Raw genomic sequence first — 15,160 nt, 5'->3', positions numbered from 1 at the left:
CCCTTGGCCTTTTTAATATCAATGTTACACTTTTACTTGAGATAGGCTGATGATCCAAAGCTATACATAACCTAAGTTGCCAGAGCTGCCTCTTTTCTGGGCCATTCCCTAGAAGCTGAAGTAAAATGGCTAAAGAAGCATAACTGAAACTGAATTCAGACAAAACAGAGGTGATGCTAGTTGGTAAGGTGAATGGAATTGTTTGTCCACATTAGAAGAGGTGATCCTCTGTCAAATTCTGTAAAAAAAGAATTATTAGATCCTGCCCTTCTCTTAGAAAACAGATCTGTACAATGGGTAGGAATGCATTTATCCAGCTGCATCTAGCCCATAAGTTACTTCCTTTCTGGATCTGGCCATCTATACTATATATACTACAGTAATTTCAAGATTGTGCTACTGTAACATGCTCTATAGGGAACTGCCGTTGAAGACAATTCAGAAACTTCAATTAGTTCAAACGCAGTGGCCCATTTATTATTGTGAGTAACTTATTACATTCCTGTTAGTCCAGTTTTTAAGAGTTTTACACTAACAATATGTTCCTAGGTTCAGTTCAAAGTGCTAATGCTTATCTTTAAAGCTTTTAATTGTGTTGACTTGTTTGTTAATTACAATTCAGTCATGTGTTGGCTATTGGATTTTAGATTTATTTACTATGTTGTTACGCACCTTAGATTTATTTATTTTGTTTATTAAAACATTTATATTCCACTTTTCCTCATAGCATAGGTGGTTTGCAATATATAATTAAAACATCACACAATATTTCCCCCAACCTAATAAAGCCTAGGAAGGCCTAATAACATTCAATCAAATGCATTAAAATGCCTGCCATCTACACTTCACTAAAAGCTCTGGAGAATAAGGCAGCTTCATAAAAAAATTAGTGGTAGGTTATGAGCTTTCATGAGCCACAGCTCACTTCTTCAGATACCTGAGCTGTGGCTCACGAAAGCTCATACCCTACAACTAATTTTGTTAGTTTTATAGGTGCTACTGGACTCTTGCTCTTTTCCACTGCTACAGACAGACTAACAGTTACCCATCTTGATCTATCTGCCTCCTTGGTGAATGCATCTCATAAAGTGGCAGCAACCAAAGAAAAAATACAGGCCTTTGGTGGTGCCTGCTGCACCACAATTAATGAAGGAACAAGTAGAAAAGGGCGGTCTGACATACATAGTCATTAGATATCCAGGTTTAAAAGTCATAGCCAGCAGCTGGAACTAAACTTAAAAATAAACTGGCAGTTAATGAAGCTGTTTTAAAAATGGCAAGTTGTGTTTCTGACAGTCAGCTTCTAACAATTGTACTCCCTTATCTAGCTTGTCTGTCAGCTGGCTGCTTATTTATAGACTGCCATCCTAGCCTTGCTGATCCACACTAATGCAACTTCAAGATTGGACTACTGTAACATGCACTAGATGAGGATCCCTTTGAAGATGTCTTCACAGCCGAGCCACTGTTACAACTATGCTACAGCAACTCAGAGCCATATGACAATTTTGTTGTTGTTTTAACCAATTTTGCTGAAGTTGCCTGTCAGTGCAAAAAGGACTATGAACATATGGAAAACATATCCCATTAGCTTCTGAAGCAATATATATTCTTGGCCAGTCTGTAAGTAATAAATCTATATTGAGCCTTCTCCCTACACTTAAACTGGATTTGGTACATTTCAATTCCATGACACATTCCACAATTGTTTCATGTCCTGTATCTTCTACTGTATATGCAAGCAAGTACCCCAAAGGGTCATTTAAATGAATACATTAAGGAATGCCATCCCAAATTGTCTGTGGTACAGAATCATAATATATGATACAAGAAAGTAACTAAACCAACTCCTTAGGAAATGTATAGGGCTCCATTTATAGTAAAACAGACTTTGCTATTGTATCTAAATGCATGAATCTATCCTTAAGTCTCCTTGTATTCTGACACAGCAAAGGATAAGAGAATTACATAGAAATTTTTTAGTCCTCTTCCTCCCTTTCTTCTCTTTCTGTCTCAAAGAAGCCACCAAAATCACAAGATAAATACGAAGAAAGAGAATGAACGTAGTGTGTGTTCCTTTGTGCACATTTATCTGAACTAGGAAAGGCTATGGCAATCTGAACCAGCAGGTTATATGTTCCCTCCCTTTCAACAAACATTCCCTTGGTGGGAGGGAGAAAAATGAGATATACCACTTAAAGGCCTGTCTGAAATCTGTATCACCAAATTTGCTTCTTTTTCAGAAGTGATACAAGGTACAATATGTATGCTCAGCAATGCCTATCAGGGTCCATTTGTGTCGACTTGGGCACCCATCAAGAGACATTCCAAATTGGAAACCCTTTAAAACTTTAATCCCAAGTTTATTTGTTGCCTTTATTAGTTCTTAATATCTAACCAGTTGAGTCAGTCTAGAGCTCCCTTGTTATTGCCATTCTTCATTTTTATAGTGCACTCACTGTATCCTACCATGGTAATTGCAGAGATTTGTCACATGTGAGCATATTCTCCTTATCCATAATATACGGCTTTTGAAAGTCTTGACAAGGAGAAAAAGGAAAGCAATTTAACTCTTGCCTTTTTGAGGTTATATGCTGCTTCCCAGGAATGGAATTACTCTTTGGCGCTATGTTCAAAGCACAGGAAAGATAGGCAAGCCTTTTAACTGGTTCACCTAACAAAAGTTAGTGCTCTTATTATAAACATACTCTGCCATTCTGTTTATTAAAAGTTAAAATCTGCTACCATTCAAAATATTTTGTCAAAGAATTACAAAATTGCATGTACTTCTATTAACAGCAAACAGCTATTTGGCATAGTAGACCTTATACATAAACAAAAGTTGAGTACAGAAAACACTCCTGCAAGTAAAGATCTGAAAATCTAGCTTGTGCTTGCTCCCAAGGTGCTATCCAGTCCCTTTGGGAAACAGAGGTTTGCTTGCAAAAATTAGAGGTCAGTTTTCCAGGATATAAATCATTCTACAGAGAAATAATAAAAAGGCACAGTAGCACAGACTATCAAGAAGAACCAAATACTAATGCATCCTGTATACAGATAGCTGAATAATGTTTCTTTTGTTTTTAAAAATCTTACTTTTTTAAATTAGAAGGGTGGCATTCTGCACTAAACATAGATTGATATAACTGACTGAAATCTCAGATCCTGATCACCCAAGTTCTGGTTAGCTAGCATTGATTTTCTGCCTCAGTAGAAGTGCATTTGCTCTGATGCGTGCCATTTAAATTCATTTTCCACAGATGCTTAATGTGACTTGGCAAGGCAAAGCAAAAGTAGCTTTCTGTATCTAAATAGGACTCCTGAGCTCGTAAGAGCAGCTCCTGTGGATTAACAAAAGACAAATTCAAACTCCCCACACTATTATCTTGTTTCTGATTTACAATTTGACTTTACAGACATAAACAACAATGTATATAAAAACAAAACAACTATCTGCTCATGCAAGTTCACTACTCATTCATTTCAATGGAACCTGTTCTACAGGAGTATCTAATAGATTATGCTTCCTATTTTGTTTTTATGTTACATCCAGGATATCAATTAAATATTCAGAATCTTGGAAGCTAAGCAGGATTAACCCTTCTTAGTACAATGGGAGACCATCAAGGAAATCCAGGGTTGCTACACAGAGGCAGGCAACAGAAAACTACCTCTGTTCGTCTCTTGCCTTGAAAACCCTATGGGGTCACTGTAAGTTGATTGTGACAGTGCTTTATGCATGCACAAAAACCTACTGACTTAGAAAGGTGCAATTCTTCTTAGGATGGCACAGTAAGATAGACAGCAGGAACTGTCAGTTCCTACAGTTTAAAATTCCAATAGTTTGCCTTGATTTTTGTGATTTTTCAACATTAGAAAAAAAATCAGTATTTTTTGGATTCAAGTATCAGAAATCCAGTAAATTACTGATATTCCTGATGTTCAGGTTAAAAAATACTGGTATAGTATGCAGATTTGACTTTATTTTGGGCAGCTTAATATATTTTGCTCCATTATTTCCTATGTGGGAAGGTTTCTGGAGGGTTGGAAGGTCTGTTTCTAAAGCAAACTATACCAAAATTGCAACATAGTGAGTACTGCCTCTCCTTTCAAGTGAATTGGACGAAGGGATCTGATTCTATAGGCCTCCAAACAGGCTTACCCAAACACAGAAGAGCAACCACTGTCCCAAAGGCTCTCTAAAAGAACTAATAAGGCCTAAGAGAACCAGAGAATCCCAGAAGAACTCACCTTGCAGAACTACTCACTGAAGGTTTGGCTTAGATTCCGCCCCCCCCCCCCCAACTTTTCCTTTTTCTTTAGTTTCCCAGACAAGGAGAGAGGGGGAGGGAGGGGGAAGGAGATGATTTTCAAAGACAAATGGCACTACATGTTAGGGAGAGCTGCTGCATTGTCTGTCCAAACAAGACGATGCTCTCAGAAGAGAATTTTCATGTGATTGGACAGAGGGGTTAGGGAAATTACAGGATAAAAAGCAGGCTAATTAGAAAAAAGGATATTTACAGTTCAAGTTACAGTGGAGATGACAAGTTTCACACTCGCTTATGTGCCTTGGCAGAGGCATTCGCAAGTGTGCCCCTTCTCCATACATACACTGCCTAATCTTTGATAAAATGAAACTTTTCGTAAGCCCCGCTATTAGCTCCTGCCACAGATTTTGCCATTATTCTCTTGTCAAAAATGGAGTTTTGTGTTGTATGGGAGGCCTGATGTGGGGATAACAACAACACAGTGAAAGTATCAACGTTTTATGATACCTAAACAACAGTGACAAAAATTGAGAAAAAACAAGTAATGATGCAGAAAAAACACAAGATTTAATTCATTTCCAGCTGATGAAGTTCTTCATTTCCCTCTCAGGCATGAAGGAAACAGAGCCATGCCACAAGCCATGCAGTATGGGTGACATGCAGATTTTTTAAAAATAAAATTTACTTAGTTAGTAGAAACAACCAAAAAAACCCTTTCTGGGTGCAAATATTTTATTTGATTTGGAGTATCTTTTGTAGTCAAAGGGCATGTAACATTTATTTTAAAAAATGTCAATATCCCCCAGTAAGTCCAGTTTATGTGGCTACCTACCCGTACTGGTCAGGCTGGTGCATCATGGGAGCCTGAGTGTTGCCATAGTTGGGGTGCTGTGAAGAAAACATGGAACGTCCGCCAGCCCCAGACTGGCTGGGATAAGCAGGCGACCTAATGTATGGTGGCCTAAAGCAGAACAAAAGAACAGCTTCTTTGGATTTATACTGGACCATGAGCACGAACCATCTTGTCAGCTATTATCCTTCCACAGAGAAACAGGAACTATTCTGAGTATTAACCAAGTAGCCGTATAGTTTTCCATTATACTTAGGAAACCAAGAGAAAACCAAGAGACCTCTGGAATCAAAAGAGATTGATCGTCTGCTGCTTACACAGGTTCCATCTGCAGTAAAGGCCTAATGATTGCACAGTTGTCGTATAGGTGTTAGATTACTAATATGGACACTAGTGAAAAAGTTTCAGAATGTGGTATTTTGTTAATAGTGGAGAGCTGGAAATTGAATAGTAAGGTTTGAAAGATTTGGGTGGGAAAGGAATCAGTTATTTAATTTTCAAAATGTATAATGTGAATTACAACTACACAGTGTCAATTATTAACTTTTCAATTAAAACATATTTTCCATACCTGTTTTCACTTTTGTAAACTATTGATTGCTCAAAACAAAATACACAAAACTGATCATCACCACATAAGCTTGGGCTATTTCTTTGAAGGGCAACGTGAATTTATCATGTTAAGAAGGTTCATTTAAATTCTGTCTCCCTAATTCTTCGGCATACAAACTTGATGTGTATTCCCAAAATAACCAAGTCAAGTTAAAGCACCCACATACTATTTATTTGCTTCTGATAGGAATAGACTTTCTCATATTTCAATAATTAAAAATGCAATAGTTATGTCTGTGGCATTAGTCATGAATGCTATACTGGGGTGCATATAATACAACCATCTTCTAACTAAGTAGCCATCCTCTGGATTGACTGGCTCTTCCTCCAATGGAAAAAATCACTTAAGTTGGAGGAAGGCTCCTCAGACTGGAAGAAGACTTCAAACGTCAACCAAAAGGGAACATGGGGTATAAATATTTTAATAAATATATGAATTAACTTTGCTCAGGATCCATCCCACTACATAAATATGCATACATTCTACCTTTTATGATGTGCTTATCGGAGTGTATATACATGTCGGTATGTATGCACACATTTAATTTACACTCTTTTGCAAAATATTTTATGAAATTCTGTTTTTTCTAGTGATACACTTGTTTATTTCAACTCTATTACATACACAATAGGCCATGACCCCAAATACAAGCACATGTATTTCCCATACTTTCCTATAGGAAAAAAATATGGGAATCCCACAGAATTGTCTAAACTGCAGACAGTCTGAAATCCAACGACTCAGTATTCTGGCTTAATCCAGTGGACAGTAAAGAGATATGGAAAATTTATTTCAGAATAAGTAGTTTATGGATGTTAGTGCTGATGAGTAAATTTTTGGTTTTTTATTCAGTGGGGAGCTTCAGGATTACAATGACTCTAGAGCTAGAGATTCATGATTTAGACTTCAATTCCAGTAGTGCTCTTCAGTTATTCTGATTCACTTTAAAGGGATGCTTTTATCCTCAAAGGTTTGAACTCAAAAGCTGAAGGATACCGAAAAGTATTCTGGAAGTTTCAAATGTTCAGGGGAACACGAGTCCATTAATGTTGCTTCTCTCCCCAACCCATCCCCTCACTCCCTTCTCTGCCAATTTGTGGTACCATCTGTGTATATTCAAGCTTCTCCTCTCAAAATTGCTTTTAATGTCATTGCAGAAACTACACCACTTCCTGCTATAAACATTTCTAGATAAAATTCAAGATTTATATGGTAAATAGCTGCCACTATCATTTTTATTTCTTATTCCAATTCTACCATTCTCTCTTTTGCATACCCATACCTCTCTTTAATTTCTAAGCATCTCCAGTATGTCAGATACATTTTCAGCTGTCTCAGATCCTTTCCCATGGAAGCATACCTGCTCTGAGCGGAGTTTGCAGCAGCCTGCATCACTGCTGCAGCTGCTTCCTGTGCCTTACGGTTCACAGTTGGCATGGGTGGTCCCATCCCTGGGCCTCCCTGCTGAGATATGCCTGGAGAACTGGGGGTCATACTGCTCAGATTTCCAGGAAACGGTCTGCTCTGTATCCCAGCTGATGGTATTCTTCCTAGGGGCATGGTGCCACAAGGCTGGCCAGGCCCCTGTCCATGCATCTGGTTGTTGGCATTTATACCCATACCAGGTCCTGGGCCACTGTAACTCGTGTTGGTCACTCCAGAGTACGTTGGCTGCCTGGAGTAGTTTCCTAAACAAAATGATATAACAGAGGGAAATCAAGTTACAACTTTTGATTCAGTGAAACAGTCTGCTTGAAAAATCTGTTGTACAATGAACAAAAATAAAAAATAAATAAAAGAGGGAAGAATTCAGGAGGACCTAGCTAGGAGCTCAGCACAGTGAACTGTAGATTGTGATGACGAGTCTTCTTTGCTCTTTGTACTTTTTGAAAAGGGTTTTCTAAGCAAGTTTCCCTTCACTGTCATCGTACAATACCTTTTGGTAAGAGACAGACATCATACCTTTTTATGTATTAAAATGAGACCTATTTTGGCATTGCCAGAAGGCTGGCATAATTAGTTTATACTGGATGCTGTAGCTATATTTGCCATCGTCCTATGCACTTTTAACTATGTAATTCATTACAAGACCTCTCCAGTGAAAACATATGTGATGAATGCTTTCAAAAGAAATTAAATAATACTGAACGCTTACTTAAAAACCAAGAATATATGTGTAGTTGACACACAGGAGTCCTACAACGTTGGTTAAACACAACTATAACTCCAGATTTAGCTGTCTTCTGAAGATAAAGTCTTGATATTTCCCACTTCCCACTCTACACAATCTGAAGCACAGCCAGAGATAATCAACAATTCCAACATAACAGATAACTGATGCCTTGACAAAGCTTGTTATAGATACTTCTCTCCCACACAGCATTCTTCTATCCCAAACTCTGTGGCTGCAATCAAATTCTTGTGATACTGTATAGTTTCACTATTTGCTCCATATTTGCAAGTCTCCCTGTTCATACTTTATGGTTAGCCAGGTGCCTCCATGCCTTTGTGTGGCTCTGCTGCCCATAAAGACTTTGGCTATGGCCCGTTTTGCACCCCCTTCCCCCACTTTAGGTTCACAGCAGGCAGTGGGGTGGGACTTGGAGTGTAGCCCATATGTGTCTGGGGGGCTCTCCTCTGACAGCTCTCCTGCCATTTTATAAGGCAGGCAGAGGAACTCTGCATGCAGGGAGCGAGGTTGTTGCCAGGGGTGGGATGTGAAGCAATGTCCTGGGATCCCTGGGGGTTTCTCTCCCATGAGACCAGATGACTCTCATATTTGCTCTTTGCAGAGGCAGGGGTGCACCATGGGAATCTTGCACTGCGGACTGGGATGGCGGCCCCTAGAGCAGGTTGTCATTCCTCTTTGGGGCCATCTTCCCAGGACTCGAACATGACTTGCGAGGTCCACCTTGTGTTTTCCTCACATGTTCTCAATGCAGTGACATGATTCAATGGAGCTGCTGCAAGTTGATGGGCATTCATTGCTCCCATCACATCCAGTGGCCCTTCCAGTGTCCCCAACGGTTACAAATGGGCAGACCCTTCAGTTGTTGCAGAATTCACCCACTTCTTGCCTCTAAGGAGCTGCCCCTCTGTGATATGGGGGGGGTGCATTTCTGAGTGCTGGGTCCCGCTGCCTTCCAGCTCCACTTTTCAAGGAGAGGGAGCATGTTTCTCAGAGTGGCAGCGGCAGTAGGGGGAGGGATTTGCAAGCAAGTGGAGCTTCAGTCATCAGCCTGGCCTTTGTCAGAAATGGGGGCTGGACGAGCAAGAGGGCGAGTGCCCTGGCTGCACCACTGGTGCAATCCCCCCCAGGGCAGGGCTCCTTTTGAGGCATGTGCCTCTGTTGGGGTTCAGCGAGCCCAATCATGAGGATCTTTCTGCCCTGTCCACCTGCTCTCTGCAGGTGGGTGAGTGCCATTGGCAGCTGTTGATGGAGACGTGGCCCAGCCTGCAGACTGGCTATGCCTTCCCCTGCTACTCATGGTGCTGTCATCTGCAGCCATACTTCAATTGGCAAATGTTGTCCTTGTTTCCGGTGCAACTGGGGAGCATTCTCTCCTGGCTGTGCTTTGCTTATCCTATGCCCCCATTGGGCTGTGATTCCTACCCCACCTGCTCAGGGGGGCCGCACACCCTGCCTGCTGCTCAACTGGGCAGCCTCCCCCATCTGGGCACCCCAGTGCAGGTGCCATGGCTGTGACTGCCTGAGGTCCCCAGCTGCCTGCTTCCTGGTTGGGGGGGGTGTTGCTGCCCAGCGGAGATTGTGGCCTGCCCACTAGCTGTGCCATTGCTTGCTCCTCATGTATCTGTCATTGGATTGTCAGGTACATGGTGGGGTGGGCGTTCTCGGCAGTAGCCGTGCCTCACCTTCCTAGGCTTGGGTGCCGGTGTGGCTCTCCTGCAAAAGTCCACGTGGAGTGGTGCAGTGGCACTGCTGCTACACCCATGCACAGTTTCCTTAGGTAAGAGAGATGATCTCCCCTAGCTGTTAAAGCACAAAGGTATTGTATTATTATTAAACAAGCCATTGACTCATAGAGAACATCAAAAATGTTATCATTTGATCACTCAAACACATTCTGCCTTCAAGAAAGAAAGTATTTGTCAGTGCACATGTATTCATGTCCCAGAGACATGACACCCTCCAGTATGAATCAAATCATACTGTACTGTAGAATCAATCTTCAATCAAAAAGCATTAGTGAAACAAGCCGTGTGACTAGTGGTGTTTAAGGAACTATTACTCATTTTTTTCTATGTGGGGACACACACAAAACACCAGTAAAATAGGCACCAACAAAGTAAAAGTGGTTTTATTAAACAGGCTGGGGGATAGGAATATAACCTTTCAGAATAAAAGATACACAATTACACTCAACATCTAATATATAAATACTAGCAATAAATGACAGAGGGAAAAAAACAGGAATGAGAAGTACAAATGTATTTTCATGTTTCTCTAATAGATTAGTAATTTTTTGGCAATGGCTTTGACAGGAAACAGATGGATGCACCATTAGATACAATGAAGGCAGCAGATGCTGAGCCAGCCCCCATCAGCTGGACATATCAGACAGCCAAGTGCGAGAGCCCACACTTTTTGACTGGGTACAGGTTGGTGCAGCAGCTTTTGAACACTAGCAAGCAGCCCCTCTTCACTTCAGCCAATGGCTTTGAGATTCCAGCTCAGTTCCTCAAATTAGAACTGAATCTAGGAACTTGAAGCTTCATACCAAGAAGAAAGTAATCAAAGTTGCTAGTAAACTGGATAACAGGAATTAGTCTAGAGGATTAAAGTCATGGAAGATAACAGACTTTTTAATGTCCTCTACCAAACACTCAAACACTTAAGCATGAAAGACAAAAATCCTGAGTTGTTTGTGCCTATGCCCAAGTGACCAGTCTCCTCCTCCATAAATGTTAGCAGAACTAACAGTGCAATACTAAACAGAATTATACTCTTTTAAGCTCACTGACCTTACCAAATGTTACAAAGGCTAAGTCCGGAAAAGAAACTAAATTCATGTTTAGTTGTAATCTGTACCAGTGACCCAGGAAAGATGAATTGTAAAATTGACATTTGTTTCTTTATATAAATATAAATGTAATATTGAATAATCATAGAGATTTTATATATTAGACTTAGGAATCTATTTGGGCAGGTTGTTTCATAAGTGTTTTATACAATGTCGAGATTTGGAGGTTTTAATTAGACATGGGCTCGAACAGAAAAAAACCTGAACACGGTGTTCATTGTTCGATGCCATCCAGGAACAACGAACACTGACAAACATGATCCTGTCATGAACATGTTTGTTTTTTGTTGTTTGTGGGGGCCAGCAGGCTCTCCTCCAGCCATCAAGATCCCTACTGCACAACTCCCAGAAACCTGACCTGAGCAGGCACCAGGAAAGGTACCAATAATAAAAAATAGCTTGGCTCCAGAGCCTGGCAGCAGCCCTGCAACTTGAAGGGGTAGATTCCTATCCCACCACACACAAAGGAAATTCCAGCTCCATTGCACTCACCCTGTCTCTCTAACAGCAGCTGTCTCTCCCTGAAAGCCAGAGCTGGTAGCTCCCCTCCCCCCTGGTCTTTTCTTCTTGTAACAAATTTGGAGCTCCAGTCCACACTTGGAAGGAAGACCTGCCTATCAAGCTAAATTGGGCTTAGATTGGGGTTTCCAGGGCAACAGCAGGAGTTCAGACAGAGTTCATACAATCCCTACCTATGTTGCCAAGGGAATTGATTGCAGGTGCCAGATTGTCTGGCTTGATGAACAGCAACGAACAGCAATGAATGAGGCTTGCAATGACCACCTGCTCATTTAGAATGGGGCCTCACGAACAGCTTGTTCACGAACAGCAGATTGGGCTGTTCGTGGGGTTTTTTAGTTTGTATTGCTGTTCATGCCCATCTCTAGTTTTAATAGCAATGAAACATTTAAAAGGAATTTAAATTTCTACAAAGAGTTTTACATATAAATCATAGATAAGGCACTCATAATGATCCAATGGTATTGGATCATAAAATTGCTAACTGCAAACACAACTAATTTGCTAATAATAGTTCCTCCTCAGATATTAAAAAAGTAAAGCATCCATACTCATGCATTGCTTGTTTAAAATGCTGCATTCCATTAGCTAATGAAAAAATGTAACTAATAGTATGTTGATCAGCTCTAGCACATGTGCTTATCATCCAGACATGCCAATGTTTTACTAACAAAACTGTAAAAAATGTTTGCTTCCACACTCTGTCATTTATTCAACATAAGCATATGATCACCAAAGCAGAGAGTCATTCATCTTGTGTATGATCTGGTTGAGGGATACACTTCATACCCATCATAATGTTTACTATGTGACATTCCAAAAATTGTTCATGAAAGAAATGTTTATTTTCTCAAGTACTGTGCAAGTTAATGTTTTCATAGTTTCTTTTCTGTGACCTAAAACTTCATTACATGTACCCTTTTAATTATGAGGGCAGAACTGTACAAATCAACAAGGAAAGGGATATAATATTTGTTCTTACTCAAATATATTTATTTGGTATTAAAATTCATTCAGTTCAATCAACTTGAATAGGTAATATTTTACTATGAAGAAAGCTATTTTTCAGAGCAGGAATTTGAACAGCTTTCATATAAATGAGAATCCCTATGACGAATTAAGAATATAACCTTCATAGAATAAGCTAGCAGCTCATTATTGCTCAATCTGCACTATTTAAAACTTTGTAACTACAAGAAAATATTTTCCAAACCAAATAAAGTTTTCTACCAACTGGAATTAATTATTAGCAGTGTACCTAACGCACAATTCAGAAAAGTGATGCAGAGAGATAAATATGTCAACAGAGGCAGGAATGAAATAAGCATTCAGTGATTATTGGTTCCACATCTTATCCTTATGTCAGATACCAAAAAACTCTTCTAAAATAAAGCAAAATAATAAACAAACAAATAACACTGCACTAAATGCTGTACAGCATTAGGGCAAAATTCCATGAAGGAGCAGAAGCAGAAGGGCTTAATACAAAAACATCTATAATAAGACAGTCATGGGCTTTGCTAGAATAATGAGCAAGTTCAAAAATTTAAAAAGACACAAACATAGGAGCATGCAGCAATATATATATTGCAGATATCAGGAATACCACAAATATTCAGTATTCCTGATATAAAATCTGATTTAGTATTTGGATTCAGTTTTATTTGGGACTACCAAATATATTTGGCCCTAATGAGGATTCTGTGATTTGATGTTCATTGTTGGACTTGAATCAGCCTTGGGTTCTGCCTGTCATCTTTAAGTGACACTGGGTCTTCCAGACTTGTAACAGTGTTCTTTGCCTCCGTTTTGTTTTTCTGAGATTCTCTGGTTTGAAATTGGTTCTGTTGGGTTTGCATTGGCCCTGGATTCTGCTTGGCTTCTTTGAGCGACACAGGTTCTGGTGGGCTTGTAACACTCTCCCTTGTTTCAGTTTGAGTCTGCTGAAATTCTCTGGTTTCACTTTGGTTCTGCTAGGATTCTTTGGTTTAGTGTTGGTTCTGTTGGGCTTTATTGGTTCAGCTTGCAATGGTCTGGCTTTTGGTGTGTTTGGTTAAAATTTATTTGCCCTGGAAAGTTTTGGAATTTTCCCCTCATAGGAAACAATGGAGAGCGCCTGGGGGTTCCTTGTTCAGTGGCACACAGAATTGGGCCCCTGGGTCCAATCTTCTTGAAACCTGGGGGGCTTTAGTAGATAGGAAGGACTAGGTTTCTAGCTATTTTGGTGGAGTTTGCTTGAAAAAATGGCCCATGCAGCCTCCTCCCTTGATAGAGAATCTCAACAGGACAAAACTGAAGGGATGCTGTTCCAAGCCCAACAGAACCAACATCAAACCAAGAATCCTAGCATCCGTCCTAGCAACTTAACGCCACAACAAGACCTGGTAATAGTATAAGGCAAGTTGTCAGGGCTAGCAGCAGCCGCCACTGGGCGGGGCGCTGGGCAATCTGCTCCTGACGTCATAGGGGGGCCAGGGATGCTGCAGGACCCTGCTCTGTGGAAGGAGGGGCAGTATACCTCACCCAGACTCCCTCTCAGTCCACTCGCTGGCCTGCTCAACCTGGCCTGCTTGCCCCCTGTGTCCTTCTTCATCCCCTCCTTCCAGAACTCTCCTCCAAACCTCCACTCTTGCATTGCACCGTTCTCACTCCACGTCATCACTCCTCACTCACACCCACCACCCCAGAGCTCTTCCCAGCCACCCTTTATAGGGCTTCCTATCTCCACCCCGCCCTCCTTCCAGGCTTGTTCCCTCTCCTGACCGGGCCCAGCTGTGCGTTCCCCCAGGTGTTTCCCTCCAACCACTAATCCCTTCTGGGCTCCTTTGCCTAGCTGGCAGGGTGGAGTTGAGTGTGAGCCATCCCCAGCTGAGGGCTCCTTGGCCTTGCTCACAAGGGGCTGCCCCAGCCAGCCTCTGAGCTACTGAGCTTGCCTGGCCTTGCTCACAAGGAGCTGCCTTAGCCAGCTTCCGTGCTGCCTGCTTGGCAATGCTGGGCGGGGCTACCCATCTCCTCCCCCAGAATGCCTGCGGCAGCCCCCCCTGTAGAGGCTTGGCTTCTAGCAACTCCTGAGCCAGGCTGCTGCCTTCTAGCCCTGGCGTGGCCCTGGGCTGTCTCAAGCTGCTGCAGCAGGGGTAGCTGGCTGGGCTGCCGGGATCAGCCACAGCTGCACCATGTTGGCTGGCTACTGGGCTTCTCTGGCTGAGCTGATTAGGGAAGGTGGGTCCAGCTGTGGCCCCTTGGCTGGCTGCCCAGCTCTTCCCACAGAGTGCCCTCAGCAGCTCCACCCGGAGGGGCTGGCTTCTGAGCACCTCCTGAGTCAGGTTGCCATCTTCAAGCTGGGGTGGATGCTGGGGCATGGCTCTGAGTTGCTGTGGCTGCTTCTCCCCCTTTGCAGGTAAGGGCCCTGTTTGGGCTGCTGCTGGGTCCCAATTCTTCCTGCCTCTGCCCTCTCCCTTTGGTGTAGGCAGGTTCTGGCCCTGGCTGCTGGCTGAGGTGGCAGGACTGCTGTCTCCTGGCTGCCTCCCCCTGCTTCCTCTTGTTGAGGCCGGGGGCTGTGCCTCAGACCCCGGACACAAGTATGCAACGCTGACATAGACACACATAGTAATACTGCCTCTCTTCCTCTCGTCTTGTTGCTTGGAAATCCTGGAAGGCCTGAATAGGGGGGGGGGGGCAAGCTGCTGCACCCTTTAAAATGTGGTTCTCAGATATTCCTGAATATATCCGGATAATTCAGTAATGTAAACATCAGTTTATTTGATATATCTGAATATGCTGGATACATATGGATAATTAATAATTGTGAAAAGCTATTTTGTGGGTATATATTAGGCATAATGAAACTGACTTTGTTCACCACTCT

The 15,160-nt window shown here is 41.8% G+C and overlaps 1 protein-coding gene across 1 annotated transcript in view; it reads right to left on the bottom strand.

Moving 5' to 3' along the window:
• The window catches only part of ARID1B (AT-rich interaction domain 1B), a 599,087-nt gene that overhangs the window by 107,065 nt on the left and 476,862 nt on the right, over positions 1–15,160 (bottom strand). The window contains exons 9-10 of the mRNA XM_054969949.1: positions 7,095–7,422; positions 5,104–5,232 (exon numbers count right to left, since the gene is read on the bottom strand). Coding sequence (XP_054825924.1) covers positions 5,104–5,232; positions 7,095–7,422 — 457 coding nt within the window. The remainder of the gene's footprint in view (positions 1–5,103; positions 5,233–7,094; positions 7,423–15,160) is intronic.

The sequence above is a fragment of the Eublepharis macularius genome, chromosome 1 (genome assembly GCF_028583425.1).
Source record: "Eublepharis macularius isolate TG4126 chromosome 1, MPM_Emac_v1.0, whole genome shotgun sequence".
NCBI lineage: Eukaryota > Metazoa > Chordata > Lepidosauria > Squamata > Eublepharidae > Eublepharis > Eublepharis macularius.
This window is presented reverse-complemented; position numbering and strand designations above follow the sequence as displayed.